This window comes from Phocoena sinus, chromosome 2 (genome assembly GCF_008692025.1).
Source record: "Phocoena sinus isolate mPhoSin1 chromosome 2, mPhoSin1.pri, whole genome shotgun sequence".
Lineage (NCBI taxonomy): Eukaryota > Metazoa > Chordata > Mammalia > Artiodactyla > Phocoenidae > Phocoena > Phocoena sinus.
In genome coordinates this window covers 103,001,070-103,019,658 of record NC_045764.1, presented here as the reverse complement: position 1 = coordinate 103,019,658, position 18,589 = coordinate 103,001,070, and the positions used below count along the sequence as shown (strand labels likewise).

The 18,589-nt window shown below is 53.3% G+C and overlaps 2 protein-coding genes across 3 annotated transcripts in view; both read left to right on the top strand.

The window, feature by feature from the left end:
- SLC7A8 (solute carrier family 7 member 8) overlaps positions 1-11,193 on the top strand; it is a 55,880-nt gene extending 44,687 nt beyond the window's left edge. The window contains exons 7-11 of one of the 2 annotated variants that reach the window (XM_032624256.1): positions 1,329-1,432; positions 4,997-5,093; positions 6,803-6,952; positions 8,458-8,635; positions 9,141-11,193. In XM_032624256.1, the coding sequence (XP_032480147.1) occupies positions 1,329-1,432; positions 4,997-5,093; positions 6,803-6,952; positions 8,458-8,635; positions 9,141-9,286 (675 nt within the window). In that variant the 3' untranslated portion in view covers positions 9,287-11,193. The remainder of the gene's footprint in view (positions 1-1,328; positions 1,433-4,996; positions 5,094-6,802; positions 6,953-8,457; positions 8,636-9,140) is intronic. The other variant, XM_032624257.1, reaches the window with a different exon arrangement.
- A 4,958-nt stretch (positions 11,194-16,151) lies between these two features.
- CEBPE (CCAAT enhancer binding protein epsilon) lies at positions 16,152-17,925 on the top strand. The gene is made up of 2 exons (XM_032623073.1): positions 16,152-16,863; positions 17,454-17,925. Exons 1-2 carry the CDS (start codon positions 16,354-16,356, stop codon positions 17,787-17,789), a joined length of 846 nt encoding a protein of 281 aa, XP_032478964.1. The 5' UTR covers positions 16,152-16,353; the 3' UTR covers positions 17,790-17,925.
- The last annotated feature ends 664 nt before the right edge of the window (positions 17,926-18,589 follow it).

Sequence of the window (18,589 nt, the reverse complement as noted above, 5' to 3'; positions counted from 1 at the left end):
ATGCAGTTTGTGCTCTTTGGGGGAAGAGATCTTACAGGTCCAAGGCATTGGGGTCCTTGATATCCGGGAAAGACTGGGAGCCATGCAGTTCCCTCATGTGGCTTCACCTGGGCCACGGCCCCACCCTGCCACTGTCATCATGTGTCTCATCTCTGAAGACCATAAAAAAAGAGGCCCTCCACTGTCCTGTGGCAGCCTGTTCACATGACCACTAACCCTCCCCAGCAGGACAGCTCTTCTAAACAACCCCTTCCTCATAATGTGCTATAAATTATATACAAATACAAATGTGCTATAAATCAAGTATGTACTTGGCTCAGAGAATGTTGGAAAAGCTGATTCCCCAACATTTTATATCCTTTTTTAAAAAATAAATAAATAAATTTATTTATTTATTTTTGGCTGCGTTGGGTCTTCGTTGCTGCGTGCGGGCTTTTCTCTAGTTGCGGCGAGCGGGGGCTACTCCTCATTGTGGTGCGCGGGCTTCTGTTGTTGCGGAGCATGGCCTCTAGGCGTGCGGGCTTCAGTAGTTGTGGCTCGCGGGTTCTAGAGCTCAAGCTCAGTAGTTGTGGCGCACGGGCTTAGTTGCTCCGCGGCATGTGGGATCTTCCTGGACCAGAGATCGAACCCGTGTCCCCTGCATTGGCAGGCGGATTCCTAATCACTGCGTCACCAGGGAAGTCCCTATATCCTTTCAATACATGAAGACTAGTCTATAGCTTCACCACCTTTTATTTCTTGGCCTATGTAGTGGTTTGTTCTTATCACTTCCCCCCCCCCACAATATCTTCTGTTTCTATGAATTAGGATTTATCTCTGTTTTACAGATGGGAAAACTTGAGGCTCAAAGATTAAGAACTTTGCTCAAGGTCTCACAGCTCCTAAATGTTGGGCTAAGATTTGAAACCCATCCTGCCTGAGTCGCTCTAGTATAATGTACGCGAGGCCTGGACTCACACAGCTGGTTTCCAGTCCTGGCCCTCCACTTCCTGCGTGTGTGATCTTAGGCAAACTGTTTAATTGCTTTGTGCCTCAATTTCATTATCCATAAAACAAGGATAGCAAATGTTAGTTGTTTATTGTTATTATCACCGCCATACACAGTCTCATTCATTAGTTAGTCAGTCCCAAACGTTACTGAATCCCCACTGTATAGTCATCACCAAGGGAAGTAGGGGTGCAGGAGGGGCTGGGGCAGGGAAGCTGTGGTCCCTCCTCTCAAAGACTTCAGCAGGGGTGGGTTTGGGTGGGAACATTCCCAGCAGTGACACGCAGGTGGGAGGCTGTGACCTCTCCTTTTATGCTCACCCCCTTGTTTTCTCTCCCAGACTTTTGGAGAGAAGCTCCTAGGGGTCATGGCCTGGATCATGCCCATTTCCGTCGCCCTGTCCACATTTGGAGGAGTCAATGGGTCCCTCTTCACCTCCTCCCGGTGAGTGCCGTCCAGGCCCTTCCTGGGCCAGAGGCCACTCTGCTGTGCATATTGCTCTGTGTATATGTGGGGGGGCTTGTCTCCGTCAGCGGGGTTCTGTATGGGCATCTGGGTGGTGACCTTGCAGGGGGTGATTGCTCACACGAGGGCGTGTGTGTGTGTCTGTGTGGACACGGAGGAACCTGTGCTGCTCGTGTGGTGACGCACGACGTGTGTGGCTTTAGCTGCGGTGGCAAGAAGCACCATCCCACCTCACGTCCAGAGGAGCAGAGGGCCGAGGAGTCCCCAGGCTGTGTGCTTGGCAACAGAACAGTGCCTTGCCTGCAGCCCCAGAGCCCCTTTCCCACTTGCCTGGAAGCAGGCTGTGCTGGCTGGAAAGGAACCCCACTCTGAAAGGGACCAGGGACGGACTCGTGCCTGGGGCCTCTGGCTGGCCTCTCATGAAAGTCCTGGGCCCAGATTGCAGATCGAATGGGCTCATCTCTGAGTGCCCTGAGGGTGCAGGCTCCTCCCTGTTAAACTGACAGGTGGCTGTAGGAGGCCCTTGTGTGGCCACCCATGAGACCGGGTAGGAGTGTGAAGTGAGATGGGTGGGGAAGAACGGAAGGAAGGCATTTGTCCAAAGCCACGTCCTCTACCCCAAACACTCAGGAAAGCCCAAAGCGTGAATGGGCCCAGGAGTCGCCAGCCCCCGCCTGCACACATCCGGACGTCTGCCCCCTTCTTAATGTCCCTTTTTGCTGTCTCCAGAATGGGCGGTTGAGGCTGGCAGATGCTGGATGATTTCCATTGATGTGGTCCAAAGGGTCCTCCCAGGGTTCTTAGAAAGCCCCCTCCTCCAAGGGCACAGTCCTACTCAAAAGATACAGCAAAAGCAGTGAGCCCCCGAATTCAGCTGCTTCCAAAGCCAACGTCACATTAGGGAGGAGTTCCTGTGAAATGACAAGGGAGTGTCATGTTTTCAGGACCCAGGGCAAGAAAGAGGGAGTGTGGGCATTCCCTGTACCCCAGGACCCTCCGACACTCACCCACGGCAACCTCGTGTGCGTGTTACACAGGAGCAGTGACCACCTGGAGGCCCCAGCCGAGGGCAAGCGGTGGAAGAGCAGTGACCCATGAGGCTCTCTGGGATCTATTGAAGGAGGGTGACTGGCTCCAGTCGCTTTAGAGTGGGGTTTGTCCCTCGGGTAGGCCGAGCAGCGGTCTGCGTGCATGTGGTCCAGCTATGTGTGCATGCGGGAGGCGGCGGCCCAGTGCGCTCGGCCTCGGATTCAGAGGCACAGCTCACCCGGCAGGCCTCCTCAACTCATCTTTCCAGTTCCTTCCATCCTTCCTTTCTTCCTCCCTCCCTTCCCCCCTCCCTCCCTCCCTCCCTCCTTTTCTTCCTTGCTCCATCCCTCCCTCTTTCCCTCCTCTCTTCCTCCCTTCCTCCCTTCCTGCCTCCTTCCCTCCTTCTCTCTCTTACTATTTTGTTTGGGGGTATGGAGAGGATGATCCTTCCCGAGGAGTAGGAGTGTGTGTGCGTGTGTGTCACGCTTAATATCATGTCTCCTCTGTGGTCGGCTAGCTGGGCAAGGATTGTCTCTTGTGAACTTGACTTGCCAATGCTGTTGGACCTGCCAGCTCCACTTGGTCCTGGCTGCATGTGGAGGAGGGATGTGAACTTGGGACCCTGGTTATGTGCATGGTGAGGCCCACAGAGCACCTGGGGCTCCGTTGGGTGCATGAGGCTGCACTGCAGAGGGGCGATGTCATGTGGCTGCATGAAACTAGTGACACAGGACGAGGTAGTTGATGATGGCAACTGGTGGTGTACATATGGGTACTTGGGACCATAATCGACTCCCATGCTTCTGAGGAGCCGCTCCACTCTCCCCCATACACAAATCACAAAGTGACAGTTCTCTTCAGACCCCCCAGTGTGCTGATTCTGTTCCTTTCTGTCCCCATCACACCATCCCCTTCCTCTCAATGCTTAGGTGCTCCTTTCCCTACAAAGTCCTAGAGAAAAGGAAAAGTGGCCTAATTTCCAATGGAAAGTGGCCTAACTTCCTAATAACAGCTTACAGTATTCTCTCTTTTTCTTAGGAGAGGAAAGAAGAAGAAGGCTGCTCTTTATGTTAAAATTTCTCTTTTTAAAAATAATTTATAAACATCAATATCCTGGTCGTGATATAGTAGTATAGTTTTGCACTATGTTACCAATGGGAGAACTGGGTGAAGGATACACAGGGTCGCTCTGCATTATTTCTTACAACTGCATGTGAATCTATGATTATCTCAAAATAAAATTTTAATTTTTTTAACTTAAAAAATAATTTTTGGGGAATTCCCTGGCAGTCCAGTGGTTAGCACTCCGTGCTTTCACTGCTGAGGGCCCAGGTTCGATCCCTGGTTGGGGAACTAAGATCCTACAAGCCGCCACGCGGTGCAGCCAAAAAACAAACAAACAAAAAAGTTTATTCTAATTATAAGTTTCCTGTCTATTTAAAAAAATTTTTAATTTATAAAATCTAAGAAAGAAAATTTAATTTACTCATAATTCTACCACCCAGAGGTAATTGGTTGATATTTTAATGTTTTTACATGCCTGTAAATAATATCTTAGTTAATAGGAATCATACTGCATGGAATCGTACAGTTTTCTATCTTGCTTTTTTCATTTAATGTTATATTGTGAGCATATTCTCACACAATCAATTTTTTTTCAAAAGCATTATGTATGCATAATATTCTATTTTATAGATATACCATAATTTATGTAATCATCTACTTTATGGCATTTAGGGTATTTCCAATCTTTTTTACCATCACAATATCTTTGTATGTACACCTTTCACTAACTCTATTCATTTCTTCAGGATTTTGGGGGAGAATAGAATAAGTAGCTTAAGGATATAAATGTTCAGGTATAATTTACATACAATAAAATACACAGATCGTAAGTGTTCAGGTTGATGAGTTTTGATGATTGTAGACAACCATGTAACTACCACTCAAAACAAGATATAGAACATTTCCACACATCCCCCAAGTTCTCACGTGTCCCTTCCTGGTCTACCACCCATTCCCCACCCCACAAAGGCAGCCACTTCCTGAGTAGGATAGGCATGTTTTTAAGGCTTTTCATGTACAGTTTAGTCCCCATGTCTCAAAGAACCTATATCCCTTGAGGAGGAAGGAGGCACGTTTTTAAAGGGATTAAAGCTTTAGGCAAAGGAGAGAGGCTACTCCTACAGCACTCCAGGTTTTGTGAGAGACCCACAGAGTGACAGCACAGCCATCAGTAACCCCAAGCCACCCAGACCACACTCAGGGTCTCCACACTCCAGAATCCATCCACTTATCCACTGACTGCCTCTGGTTTGCCTGCACCTGCCTTGTGAACGTGGGTCATTTGACTAGTGGGCTGGAAGGTGTGCACGAGAAGGCAGGTACCTGGCTGGAGGGGGGATGCTCCTGTGTGGGCAGAGGTGGGCATGGATAAGGGAGCCGGACTAGGGAGGAAGCATCCTGGGATGGTCCATGGGCCATCGCAGGCTGACCTGCTTTTCTCTCTGCCAGGCTGTTCTTTGCTGGAGCCAGGGAGGGCCACCTTCCCAGTGTGTTGGCCATGATCCACGTGAAGCGCTGCACCCCAATCCCAGCCTTGCTTTTCACAGTAAGGTTCCCTCCCTCTGCCAGCCCTACACACACCCTCCCTCTTTGTGCTGCTTTGAGCTGGGAGTTCACAGTTCCCACACACGCCCCTGTCACCCTTGTGCTCCTAGGTTTCTCTGGGCCTTAAATAATCTGGCAAATGGTTCACATGGGCCTGATTAACATCAAGAGATATAGCAAGGAAAGACCCTGGGTCCTGAAATACCTTAAGGTTCCCAGGCTGGCTCATTTCATTCTCCCATACTTTTGGGTCAGAGTGAAGTGGCTGCTTCAAGATTTTACAACCTCACAAAGAAACTTCTTTCTTGGCTCCCCCTGCACCTGTTACCCACTGGGTAGTAGCTTTGGGCCTCTGCTCCTGGCTGATCACTGCACACTCCCAGCCCTCCCCATCAACCTTCCTGCTCAAGGAGGCTCTGCCAGGCTCTTGGGAAACATCACTGAAACAAATTTGGTCTCAGGGTACACCAAATAAGAAAAATCATAAAGGAAGACTGGTAAACTGGTAAACCGAAAATGGAGAAAAGGAAACTAGGGATGGGAGGGGTAAATGGTAAATGGTGGTAAATGGAGGTGGAATTAACCCGGAGTAGAAGCATTTAGAGAGAGCAAACAGAAGGAGCAAAGACTTGTTCCTGATGAGTCTTTGGGGTTATTTTTTTTTCTTTCTGGATCCTGACTAAAATATCAAAAATGACTTTGATTCACCAGAGAAGCAGTTAGACCAGGGCAGTAGAGCTCTCAGGAGTGAAGGGCATTCGCTGTACAACATGAGGGGGAATCTCAGAATGTTCAGATACAGGAAGAAGGTCATCCTGGTTGGTTAGTGGTGAAAGGCAACTGGAGAAGACTCAATGCTCCCAGTTAGCCACAAACTTTTTTCAGTTTAAGCCAATGGTGCAGGCCTATGACTGCAGGGCAAGTACAGTAAGAATCTGGCTTTTTCATCTCTTAAAATCTTCCCGATTATTTCCACCATCAGATCTTACAGGAGAACCGAGCCTTCTGTTGGCCTGAAACAAATTAGCAGAGGGAAAGAACATGGTTCCGAGAGAGCCACTGAGATGATTTTGAAGTTAGAAAGTGAATTCTATCAAGAAAACGTCACAGGGACATTATGAAGGTTACATGAGTTAATATTTGTAGAATGCTAAAGAAAGAACCTGACACTTAAGAAGTGCTATATAACTGTTTATGATTTTTTTTTAAAAAAAAAAAAAAGAAAAGGAAGGAAGAAAAATAAATTAGATGACTCAACCAGGAAAAGAGGATGAGGGCAAGAATAAAGCCTTAATCTGCAGTTAACAACCTTCCCTAAGGGATTAAAAAAACAAAATTAGCTTGAGCTTCAACCAAGGAAGAAATATAAATGAGACCAGGGTGGCATAGGGCCGGCTGCCACCAGTGTGGCCAGTCCAGTTGTTTACAGCCAGTATCTGTTCTGATTGGTTAGTGCCCATGCTGTACCTGCTGTATCTGTGGTTAAATGTTTTGATTATCACCCATGTGGTGAGAAAGAACTTCCTGGTGTTGAAAGTGTTAACAATGACCTGGGTTTCTAGGAGAGGTTGTAAAGTCTCCATTTTGAGAGATCCGCTATAAAATGGCATCGTCTGCCTAGAGGCAGGGGAACAGCCCCGACCAGTAAACAGCTCCTCCAGTCTCCTAATGCCTTTCTGATCACCGATGAGCTTCTCCCACTCCCCCCAGTGCATCTCCACCCTGCTGATGCTTGTCACCAGCGACATGTACACGCTGATCAACTATGTGGGCTTCATCAACTACTTCTTCTACGGCGTCACAATTGCTGGACAGATAGTTCTTCGGTGGAAGAAGCCAGACATCCCCCGCCCCATCAAGGTGCGAGAACCTCCCTTTGGGGCCCCTCCCCCTCCTCCACTGGTTCTAACTAAGCTCAGATTTTTACATCACCTTGTTCTCGCTGCTGACCGCAGCTCATCATCTCCATGAGTGTGGGAGACCCTCTGGGAAGCAAAGGCCATGTGTGAATGGGGCAGCCTTTCCATTCTCCACTGGGGCAGGACCAGAGCAAACTGCAGCTGGAGGAATAGGTTAGATGAAGTGATACTTCCATCCTGTCATTCCTTTTTTTCCTATGGCTCTAAGTCTTTAGAGAGTCAGCTGATTTTCCCTCGACCTTCTAACCTGACCAGTCTCCTACTCGTCCCTCCAGGTAGCTGGGTTCACTCATGCAATCTCTCCGTCTCATCCCGGAATGAGTTTCCTTCTCCCATCTGCCTCTCCAAATTTTAACCATTTTCCGCACTCAAGGACCTCTCTTCCTTGAAGCTTCCCAGTCCACTCCAGCCTTCCGTGATCCTCCCTTTTTAAACTACTATGGCCCTGCACGTAGTAGGGTGCCTGGTGAAACTCTCGATTGTACCAGGAATACATTTGTGATAGGAACAGATGGGAGTGCTCAGAACAACATATGCCAGAGTGCTATGGGTTCTCCTGCAAATTAGAAAATTAGGGTATATCCCTGAGCTATCTGAACAATCCTATTCTGGAAACACAGACTAGATGCTTCTTTCTAGAAGATTCTGCCAGCTGAGGAGTCGAAGTCTCCCGAAATCTCTCTGCCACTTTCCTACCACTGTTAGAAAGCCTGCTAGAGAGAAGAGGAAGTAGAATAACCCATCTCCCTACCATATGCATACCCTCTAAGAGGAGAGGACAAGAGGAGAAAGGCAGATGAGTCTAGAGTCTTGAAGACTCTACAGGGGACTCCCACCTGTGGTCACAAGAGCGGGTGGAGCCCACAGAGTTTGCTTCTTCCTGAAGTAAATAAGGCCCCGGACTGCCTTATGCCACACTAGGTTTCCTGATTTCTCTCGTCTTGGCAGAAACTGCTTGAAACAAATTGGGACTGTCCCTGGTGAGAGGGAGGGACATTTGCCACATCCTGCCAGCCGGGGGAGGGGAGCCTGACTGACAGGTCCTCTCCTTCTTGCCCCTCACTCATTTCTCCTGCTCTCCTTCTCCCGAGGACCTCAGCAAGCATATATCAATATACCAGCAAGCTCATCCACCTATATGGGCTTCTCTGGCTGCTACAGGCACACAGCTGGATGATGAGGCCTTGTTTGATCCCACCTCGGAGGACAATGAGAATTGTCCCCTCCCTAGGCCCCCCCACCCCTCTTAACTGTCCCACTGCCGACGTTCGCCAGTGTCTCCTGACACAGCACTTGCCCCATCAGGGCTCGGGGTGTGGGAGCCACAGAGCTGAGTGAAACCCAGCTGTGCCCTCCAAGCGCTTCCCTGTGGGTGAAGAAGGGGGAAGGTGCCCTGATGCCGGGGGGTGTAGCATCCATGCAGGTAACAGTGCCTCTGATCCACAGGTCAGCCTGCTGTTCCCCATCGTCTACTTGCTGTTCTGGGCCTTCCTGCTGGTCTTCAGCCTGTGGTCGGAGCCCGTGGTATGTGGCACCGGCCTGGCCATCATGCTGACAGGGGTGCCTGTCTATTTCTTGGGTGTTTACTGGCAACACAAGCCCAGGTGTTTCAATAAGTTCATTGGTAAGTTGTTGAAGATTCTGAGTGGCTAGAGGGCCCCCTGGTCTGGAAGACAGTGGTCAGCAGTCTGGTTGGGGAACCCCACCAGGATCGGGAGGTGGGGCCGTAGAGCACTGGAGAAAGGGTCGGGACGGGAGAGGCCAGGTGCCTCCCCAGAGACCTCTGAGGAGAGGAGAACAGCGAATATTTCCGCACAGACCTTAGGCCTGCCAGAGTGGCCATCCTATAGCAGCTGCCCTGGGCTGCGTGGAGACCAGGGGACACCCTAGAATTGGCGGGCGGTGGGCATGGAGCCTTGAGGAGTAGGAGCGGCCAGCAAAAAGGCTGCCCAGAGACGGAGGAGGTAGGTGAGGTGACCGTCTCCTGGAGAGGGAGTCCCCTCGCGGCGCTGGTGGCTCAGCTGAGGCCAAACGCTGCGGCAGGAGAGCTGGGAAGGGCCCTGGTCTGGCTGGCCATGTTGGTTGGACACTCAGCGCTGATCTGGTTTCTATGTGGCCTCCTCCTGCAGAGTTGCTGACCCTGGTGAGCCAGAAGATGTGTATGGTTGTGTACCCCAAGGTGGAGGAGGACTCAGGGACAGAGGAGCTACAGGAAGACATGCAGGAGCAGCGGCAGCCCACTGCCCCCAAGGACAAGGATGCAGAGGAGCCCTGAGGAACACCCTCCCCTCTCAGCTGCTTCCCTCCTCCTTCATCCCCCTCTCTGCCCTCCTGCCCTGCCTGGGTCCCCCAAACACACACATACCCCTCTGCCTCTGTCATGCAGGGGCAGGACCTGGGTGTGGGTGGTGAGAAACTATAAACAAAGATACTGACATTTGTACCCAAAGATCCAGCCTCCTCTCACCCCCAAGGCCTGTGTCTAAAGCAGTGGAGCTTCCAGGGGTGCCCTACACGGCCCTCCCTCCTGGACCCACACCCTTAGTCGCTTCCTCAGGAACCTGAGTTCAGGGCTGCCTTCCCTCCCCATTCCTGAGCCCGAGGGAGGCCTCAGCTCCAACAGAAGTGGCAGCAACAGTGAGTCACTTGGGGACAGACTCGAGCAAATCTGTCACCATTAAAGGTCAGCTGAAGAGACCCAAATCCCCCTCCCTTCACCAGTGACCGAAGACATCAGAGGTGATGCTTCCCTCTGCTCCCCCTCCCCCTCCTCCCCCCTCCCCCCCAACAGCCTGGGCCTTCTGTGCAGAGTGAGGTTCCTGTCAGGACAGCATCTCCCCACTGACCTAAGGACCAATGTGCAGGAGGACTGCCCCCTCCCCTAACCCCGGCCGGGCCTGTGGAACAGATTGGGAAAGGCTCAGATTGTAGAAACCCAGCCTTGCCCCTGCCTCCTCCCCCCAACTCAGTGCCAAAGCTTCCTGAAGCCAGAAAGCTGCTTATTTCCAATGTAGCAGACATTTCTCTCCTAATGACAAAGCAGCTCCTCTCTTCCTCCCTCCCACCCCCATGGGAAGGAGCCTGCCATCCTGTTACCCCCGCAGTGACGCTCCAACACAGCCCCAGGCAGCCAGCTCTGCCGGCACCCCCATCTTGCCCTTCTCCTCCTCTCTGGACTTTGGCTCCTGGGGTGTGAAGGCTCCCCAAGCCCTTCATGCCTGAAAGTCGAGCCAAATCAGCCTTAAGTCACCTCCCATCCAAGAACTGGACCTAAAAATACCCCCTTATTTCCAGCCCTCTGGTCAGACCTGGCATGAAAAGCCTTCCAGGGAGGGAGGGCTATTTCCCATCTTCCCAGAGGTACCCATCCCATCACCTCAGAGACTGTTTGGGGAGAAAGTGTATTCTGAAGGCCATTTCCTCCCCCAACTCAGATCACCCCTCCCTCCTTTCTGCTCACACCACTGTCCTGTCTGGACAGCCTCCAGGACAGGATGAGACGACAGTGGCAGAAGGTACCCACTTTGGAGGCTCTCAGAAAAGCCCGTTCTCTATGGTTTGCAGACTTGTGGCCATCCTGTCCTGCAGGCAGGAAGCTGCCATTCCCTGTGCTCCAAAGAAGGTGCTGGTGTTTGCCCTGGGCCCTTGCAGCCTCCTAGCCACACCTGTTGTGCTAAGGACTGGGATTCTTTTATCCCAAGCAGGAGTCCCCCCCCTTCCCCCAACTCCCTATCCTGTCTGCTGAAACTGGAAAACCTGGGGAGTCCTCCTGGCCTACTTGGGTCTCCCAGCTTCCCACCCAGCCTGCTTGAGCCTGCATTGGTAAGATGCGGGTTTGGTCCGAGTTGTGGTCCCTTCAGAGTGGACTCCAGGCAGACTGGGGCTGGCCCCTGGAGGGTCAGGGGACCATCCTCTTGTTCCCTCTTCTCATTCCTCCAACCTTCAATTATTGTTTTTTTGTAAAGTGGATGCCTTACTTTTTGGATACATATTTTTGAAGCTGGCATTTATATTTCTTTTGGATTTTTAAGGTTTTGTTCTTTTTTTTTTCAGGGAGGGTTTTAGTTATAGCTGGATAATAATCTTCTGTCTTTGAGTTGGTTTAGGTTTTAGTTGTGTGTTTTGTTTTGTGAGGGTTTTTTTTTTTTCTGTTGATGTAATAAAATTTTAAATGGAAATGAAGTTGGTGGTGTTAATAATTCAATGACCTTCCAAGACAGAGTCTCCAGGCACTTCCTGTCCCTGTCAGGAGGGAGGTCTTTGGTTGCCAGGTTCCTTCCAGGATGGCATTCCTGAAAGTCCTTGCGCTCCATAGCTTCGAGCTGTCCCAGGGCCCAGTGCCAGTGCGTTTTAACAGCTCCCTCTCGTTTTGAACCGAAAACTTTCTCATTGCTTCTGTGAAGTCACGAGTGTTAAGATCCTGCCTATGTATTGTGCTGAGAGCCTGCAAACTATCTGGGAAGAAGAAACTCATCCCTACCCAGGGTGGGAACATGGGCGACAGAGAGACAGCACCAAGCTGAGTGGAGAGAGGCGAAGGCATCAGGAAGGGACAGGCTGAGCCTGTGGAGAGACCCCAGTGAGGGTGGGGGGGGGGGTTTAGGCAGTTAGGAGAGCACCCAGCTGGATGCCAGGGGCTTGATGGGAGGGACTGGGAGGTGAGGTGGAGTCCACTCAGCTGAGTGAAAGACTAGGAGGGCTGAGGGATCAGGGAAGAGGAGGAAGCAGTCAAGGTAAGGACAAGTACCTCCTGGCGCTCTGGGTTAATTGCTGGAGGAAGTTGACAGGATTAGTCCTTGCTTGGAGTCCCTCCTTTGTGGGCAGCCCTCCCGGCTGCCTGTCCTGAGACAGCATCATTCCAGAGCCAGCACTGCTGACAGACATGCAGAGGAGGCAGGGCCGGGGGGCAGGGCGGGTGAGGGGTGTGTTAAGACCTCACCCTTCACCATCTGGAACACTGTGAGGACACTGGCAGGCAAGATGCCTCCACTCCCAGTCTCAGCCTGGCCCCAACACGCCTGTTTTGCGGCTGGCGTTCTAGACTGAGGCTGGAGGCTTGCTATTCACAGGGGCACAGACACTTGGCTCTGAGACCCAGCCCAGCCACCAAACAGCTGTGTGTCCTTGGGCAAGTCAGTTAACCTATTTAACACTTTTAGAGGGATGAAAAAAGAAGACTGAATGAATCTAATCTCAAAGGGTTCCTGAATCTCCCAGCCCATGGCTGTCCCAAAAGAGTGAGAGCAAACTGGGCAGAGGCCAGTCTTGTGCAAGAGGCCCTTCTCCAAGCTTCACATCCCCCTTGGGGATTCCCTCAGTTCCCCAACACACACTTTTCCTTTCCCCAGGCTCCCAGAGGCTTCCTCATGTCACCCCATTCCAGCAAGTCCAGCCCTCCCCAACCTTTCTCAGTCCCTGGAGACACCTGTCCCTGGGGGCCCCCTCTCTTTTGTAAGGTGACACTTGCTGATCTTTTCAACCTGCTCAAAAGGGCAAATGTGGGTCTCTTCCTAGGCAACATGCATTTATTTTTAACCTGGGCCTTTAATCTGTCTTAACCCTGTCAGTCACTTTAATGTGAGGAATTTCAGACGCTCTGATCTGGGGGAGTTTGGGAGCCTTTGGAGGTCACTGAAATCACAGCTGCTTATGCATTCATTTATTAATGTAGTCGAACAATAAATATTTCTCTAACCACTGTATCCAGGATTTTGCTATATGCTGTGGGAATAGCAAACTTACTCTTGAATTTTCCAAGTCAGCACAGACTTCAATCTTGCGTCACTGTCTCCGTAAGAACACTCATATATGTCAACACACCTGTCCTTAATTTTAGTTCAGGCAATGTGGTCACCCTAGCTGAAAAAGTATCTGACCTACCTTTAAGGAGCAAATAGTCTTGGGGGAAAGAAGATAAGAATGCACATGGCACGTATGTGTGCACATCACAGATCACTGCCCACTCTGCTGGGCTGCGCGCGTCTGCAGGCAGGGCTGGACCCACCCTGCGCAGTGCCTGGGACCTACGTGCAAAAACGCCTGTCCAATTGAGGCTTCAGACAAAGCTGCAGGTAGCGTGTCACTCAGGAGACACAGATAAACCCGCAGGGGGGCAGTCAGAGGGCCGGAAGGAGACTGACTTGGCTGAGACCACTTGCTTTCCATACATTATCTTATTCAAAGTTTAATTAAACAACCGACAAAGTAGGCATTACTACTGCCATTTTACAAGTGAGATTAAGTAACTGGCCCAAGGTCACCGAGTGGTAGGTGACAGGGAGATCTGAGCCAGGTTCTATCTGACATGCTCGCTGCCTCCCTGTTGGAAGGACTTGGTGAAGGAGGTGGTGTTTGAACTGAGGCCTGTTACAAAGTCATTAAGATACTACAGGGGCTGGGCTTCCCTGGTGGCACAGTGGTTGAGAGTCCGCCTGCCGATGCAGGGGACACGGGTTCATACCCCGGTCCGGGAATATCCCACATGCCGCGGAGCGGCTAGGCTGGTGAGCCATGGCCGCTGAGCCTGTGCTCCGCAACGGGAGAGGCCACAACAGTGATAGGCCCGCGTACCGCAAAAAAAAAAAAAAAAAAAGATACTACAGAGGCTTTGTTTCAGTTAATGCACACAGGTATACAGCAGCAGCTGCAGGGAGAAAATGATCCTGCTGACCAGGGGACCGCGGGGGGGCTTCCATCCGCTCCGGAGCAACTCCGCACAACCCAAGAATCCCCCAGCCCTTGACTAGCACTGCCCTCCCTACCCCCTTCCCCTCCAGCGCCCCCTCCTTCCCTAACCAGACGTCCAGAGCGCCCCGGTTACTGAGAAACGCGGCAACGTCAGCCAGAGAAGTGAGGGGCCGAGATCACTTATCTCCTCCACGGCCGAGCTCCGAGCGTTCTCATTTCCTGCCGGCCTATCTGCACACCTCCCGGCTTCCTCCAGCCCCGGCTCGCCCGCTCCTGACGCAGTCTCCCCCTCCCCCAGGGTGCCGGACTGAGGGCAAAGAAAGCTCTCTGAGTCACACAGCTCCCCCTTTCCCTAGCCCTTCTTCCCCGGGGGGTTTTAAGAACTAGACCCCTGCCCTTTCCCCCCACGTCAGCGCCACAGCCTTGCCTGACCTTGAGTGGCCGCCTCTCAGCCTCGTTTTCCTCCTTTATAAAGCAAGGATAAGTACACCGTCTATCTTGCTTACTTTCCTATCTGATTCACAGGGAAATGGTCTGCAAGGAAAAGGGTATGTTTCAATGACTGAAAAAGCATAACACCGGAAAATGCAAGGCCTTAACTGTCATCACTAGTTCATCGTCAGGGAGTGAACAGAATTCCTCCTCACTGAGACAAAGGCCTGGCCCTGGTCCTCTCCGCCTGCCCACTCTCCCTGTAACTGCACTGCAAGACCCCCATCTCGGCCATGTTTCCTCTTCCTCCTTCCGGGCGTCTTGCCCTTGCCAGGGCTGTGGGAGGCTGCCCTCTGCTGGTTCACCTGATTCCTGACCGCAGTGGCCCCTCGAGTCCTGAATTTTGGGCCAATATTACCACCTGGTGTTTAACTGAGGCACTGCTGCCAAACTGGTGCAGCTCAGCTTTGGTACCTGTTTGCCACAGCGTCCTCTGAAGTGGAGAGAAGGCAGAAATCTCCCGGTCTGGAATCTGAGATCTGTCTCCCGGGTGCAAGCAGACTTCCTCAGGCCAGGTCAGGGCTTTCAGAGAAAATACCTCAAGCTATGCACAGAGAGTTGGGGGGGGGGGGGGTAGGAATGCTAAATAGAGGTGTAATTGCCTGATTTGCAGGCCGCCCTGTCTCTGTCTGCATACTTTATTTTAGCGTCCAATGCTGTACACAGCACCTCGGCATTTGCACCACTGAGGCCTGGCCCTTGTTGTGCCCGACTTACAAAACCTTCTGGCCTCCACAGGGCACTCATAGCTTTTGCTGGTGACAAAAGAGCCAGTGACACATTTCTATGTGTCCTTTCCTTCTCACTGTACCTATAGTCCCTTTTGCAGATGAAATGCAACAGGTAAAAGCAGGGCCACAGCGGTACCTCTGACAGGAGGGAGTGGGTAGTTCCCAGAGGAAAGAGAAAAGGGAAGGGAGAGGGGGCCCCCATCTGAAACTAAAAGCACAGAGAGCAAGCCATGGGTTTCTCCTGGAGACCCTGAAACAGAGCCCCAGGAAGAGGTGATGACAAAAGAGAAGGCTTCTCAAGCCTCACAAGAGGAAGTGGACCCAAGAGAGGTCAGAGAACGGCCATGCAGAAGGAAAAAGAGCAAACTGAGCTGCTGCGAGCGCCTGAGCCCTGCGGCACAGGAAACGGGCAGAGCCCTCAGGACCCGGCTGGGGCAGAGCGCCAGCCCTAGGCTCTGGCAGTGCAGGCCAGGCGCTGGAGCCACCGGAGGAGTGCAGCTGTCAGTTCCTGGGGCTGCCAGGGTCTGGGGCACAGGGCCCAAGCCCTGACCAGGTGCCTCAGCAGAGCCTGGGCAGTCAGGGATGGTGCCAGGCTGCTAGAGCTAGCCCGGGCTGGAAACTCGTGAGGGCTTGGGCTGTTACACAGACCCTGTGCAAAAACCTAGCAAAAAGAGCCTGCTCTGCACCATGAGACAAGCCCTAGTGTATGGCTTGGTCCCAGACATCACTACTTCCTAAACCCCTCAAACAACACCCCGTGGCTTGCACCCAGGAGAGTGGCTCGGAGAGGTGGGGCTACAAAAAGAACTGAGTGGCCCTGGGGGTAGGTGGAGACCAGCACTGTAGGGGGGAACTGTGAGGGAGGGAGGCGTGTCCAGGGAGGAGCTCAGATCAGGCTGGGGGTCAGCACTGGAAGAGGGTTTTCTCTGTTCCTTCTGACTGGGCATTCATTCTGCACAGGACTTTCTGGAAGTTGGAGGGAGGAGGATACTCAGAGTAAGGTGTTGCCCTCAAGGAGGATTCTGGAATCCCCTGGACTCGACAGGGAGGGGGAGGCATTCCCAGAAGAATCAGCTCCTGGGCACCTCAGAACCCTGGCTTGGAGCCTAACCAGAGTACCCCCAACTGCTTAAATAGGCCAGGGGCCCCATTTCTTTAAAGCCTGCATCCCTCCCTCTGCGGTGCGCCCTGCCCCTCCCTGAGTCACCCCAGGGAGAGCTGGGGGAAAAAAGGGAAGAGAAAAGAGGCATTGACTACAGAGGAAGGAAAAGGAAACAGCAGAGGAGGGAGGAGAGAAGCCACACAGGAGTGGGTGACAGCGGAGATCGGAGAGGGCAGATCTAGGGCAGGGGGAGACAGCAAGCCGAGCATCCCAAAGGGTGCCCCAAGAGCAAGGCGGCCAGGGGCGGGGAGCCGAGGGGGCGGGCCGGCCATGTCCCACGGGACATACTACGAGTGCGAGCCCCGGGCTGGCCAGCAGCCACTTGAGTTCTCAGGGGCCCGAGTGGGGCCTGGGGAGCTGGGGGACATGTGTGAGCATGAGGCGTCCATCGATCTGTCTGCCTACATCGAGTCTGGGGAGGAACAGCTCCTCTCTGACCTCTTTGCTGTGAAGCCGGCACCTGAGGCCAGAGGCCTTAAGGGCCCTGGAACCCCTGCCTTCCCCCACTACCTGCCGCCTGACCCGCGGCCCTTCGCCTACCCTCCACATACCTTCGGCCCCGACAGGAAGGCCTTGGGGCCTGGCATCTACAGCACCCCAGGGAGCTACGACCCCAGGGCTGTGGCTGTGAAGGAGGAGCCTCGGGGGCCCGAGGGCAGCCGGGGGGCCAGCCGCAGCGGCTACAACCCTCTGCAGTACCAAGTGGCGCACTGTGGGCAGACGGCCATGCACCTGCCCCCGGCCCTGTCAGCACCCAGCCAGCCCTTGCGCGTCCTCAAGGTAAGAGTGGCTCAATTCTCCTCCCCGCCACCCAGGGGCTGGAGGGAGGCCCGTGTGGATGGGGTCTGTGTGTGGTGTTGCTCTGTGAAATCGACCCACCACAAGCCCTCTGTGTTCGCCACCCAGTCGTAACCCCTCTTGGCTTCTCTGTGATTTCACTCCCCTGTCGATCCCCACTGTGTGACCGGAACCAATGTGTCCTGCAGTCCCTGTGACCAGTTGACCTGCTCTGATCTCAGCACGCCCCCTTCCCAGTTTCTCTGCTGCCCACCAGCTCCCTCCTCTCGTTTCTGTGTCACCTCCTGCTTCTAGAAGAGGAAATGCCTGCTGATGATAGAACTGGAGACTCCAGATAGATGGAAGGAAAGTGTCCTCAGAGAGTGTGGGGACATGAAAGGGAGTTTGGGTCAGAGCAGAGGACACTGTACGTCTGGCAGGGCAGTGGCTGTTCTACTGGGGGCCAGGAGCTGGCTCTGAATCCCACATTCCTCCGACGCTCCAAGTGTGCTCTGACCACTGGGATTCCTGCCCCACCTTTGCTCTACTTCCCCACAGCCCTCACTCTTGTCTCTCTGTACCTTCCCCTCCAGGCCCCTTTGGCGGCTGCCGCGCCCCCCTGCAGCCCCCTCCTCAAGGCACCCTCACCGGCCGGCGCCTCGCACAAGGGCAAGAAGGCCGTGAACAAAGACAGCCTGGAGTACCGGCTGCGGCGGGAACGGAACAACATCGCGGTGCGTAAGAGCCGCGACAAGGCCAAGAGGCGCATTCTGGAGACACAGCAGAAGGTGCTAGAGTACATGGCCGAGAATGAGCGTCTGCGCAGCCGCGTGGAGCAGCTGACCCAGGAGCTGGACACCCTTCGCAACCTCTTCCGCCAGATCCCTGAGGCCGCCAACCTCATCAAGGGTGTAGGGGGCTGCAGCTGAGCCCGCCTGGCAGACTGTGGGCACCAGCCCCCGGGGCTCAGCCTGCCCTGGGGACCCTCACCCTAGAGGCCCCACAGGCCGAGTCAGAGACAAAGACCATGGACAAATGGCAGCGGGGGTGGGGGGGGTGGCAAGACAAGGAGGAGGGCGGGCCCCGGCATAATGATTCTGTGGCTGAATAAAACTGCACTATGGCACGGTGCTGGGGCTGTACAGTGGGCGTGTGTGTGAGTGAGAGAGAGATGGGGGACTCCAAATGTACGGAATACACGAGGCTAGGCCTGCATACCTCTTGATTCCAGGCCCAAATAAACATTCGGGAAATTCAGCAGACAAGCTGCCCACAGCTCTCCCACAGTGCACCGCACAGCCAGGCCCTGTATCTCTCCCTCTGCTCTTCTCTCCCTCCACCCGGCCCACTCTATCCCCACCCCACAGGACCTGGAGCAGCCTCTGGACACTCCCCTAGCAGAGCTCTGTGGCTCACAGGGAGATCCCAGCACCTCCAGTCCCTCCTGCCTGGGCCTGCTGACCCCAGCCCTGCTCTATCTCACCTTGAGGTATAGGTCTGGGAGTTCCTGCCCCAGGAGATCGAGGGAAAATTCCAGATGGCTCTGATGTATTTATGGTCCCTTAGCTCTTGATCCGGGACTCAATCCCTTCTCCACAGTTCCCAAACTTCAGTCTGCCAGACTGACAGACCCCCATGCCTCCAGCCCACTCACTCCCACCCTTGTCCCTCGTTCCCTGGGCCTTCGGTTCCCTAAAGAATCTGAGTGCTTGGGGGACAAATTAGTTGG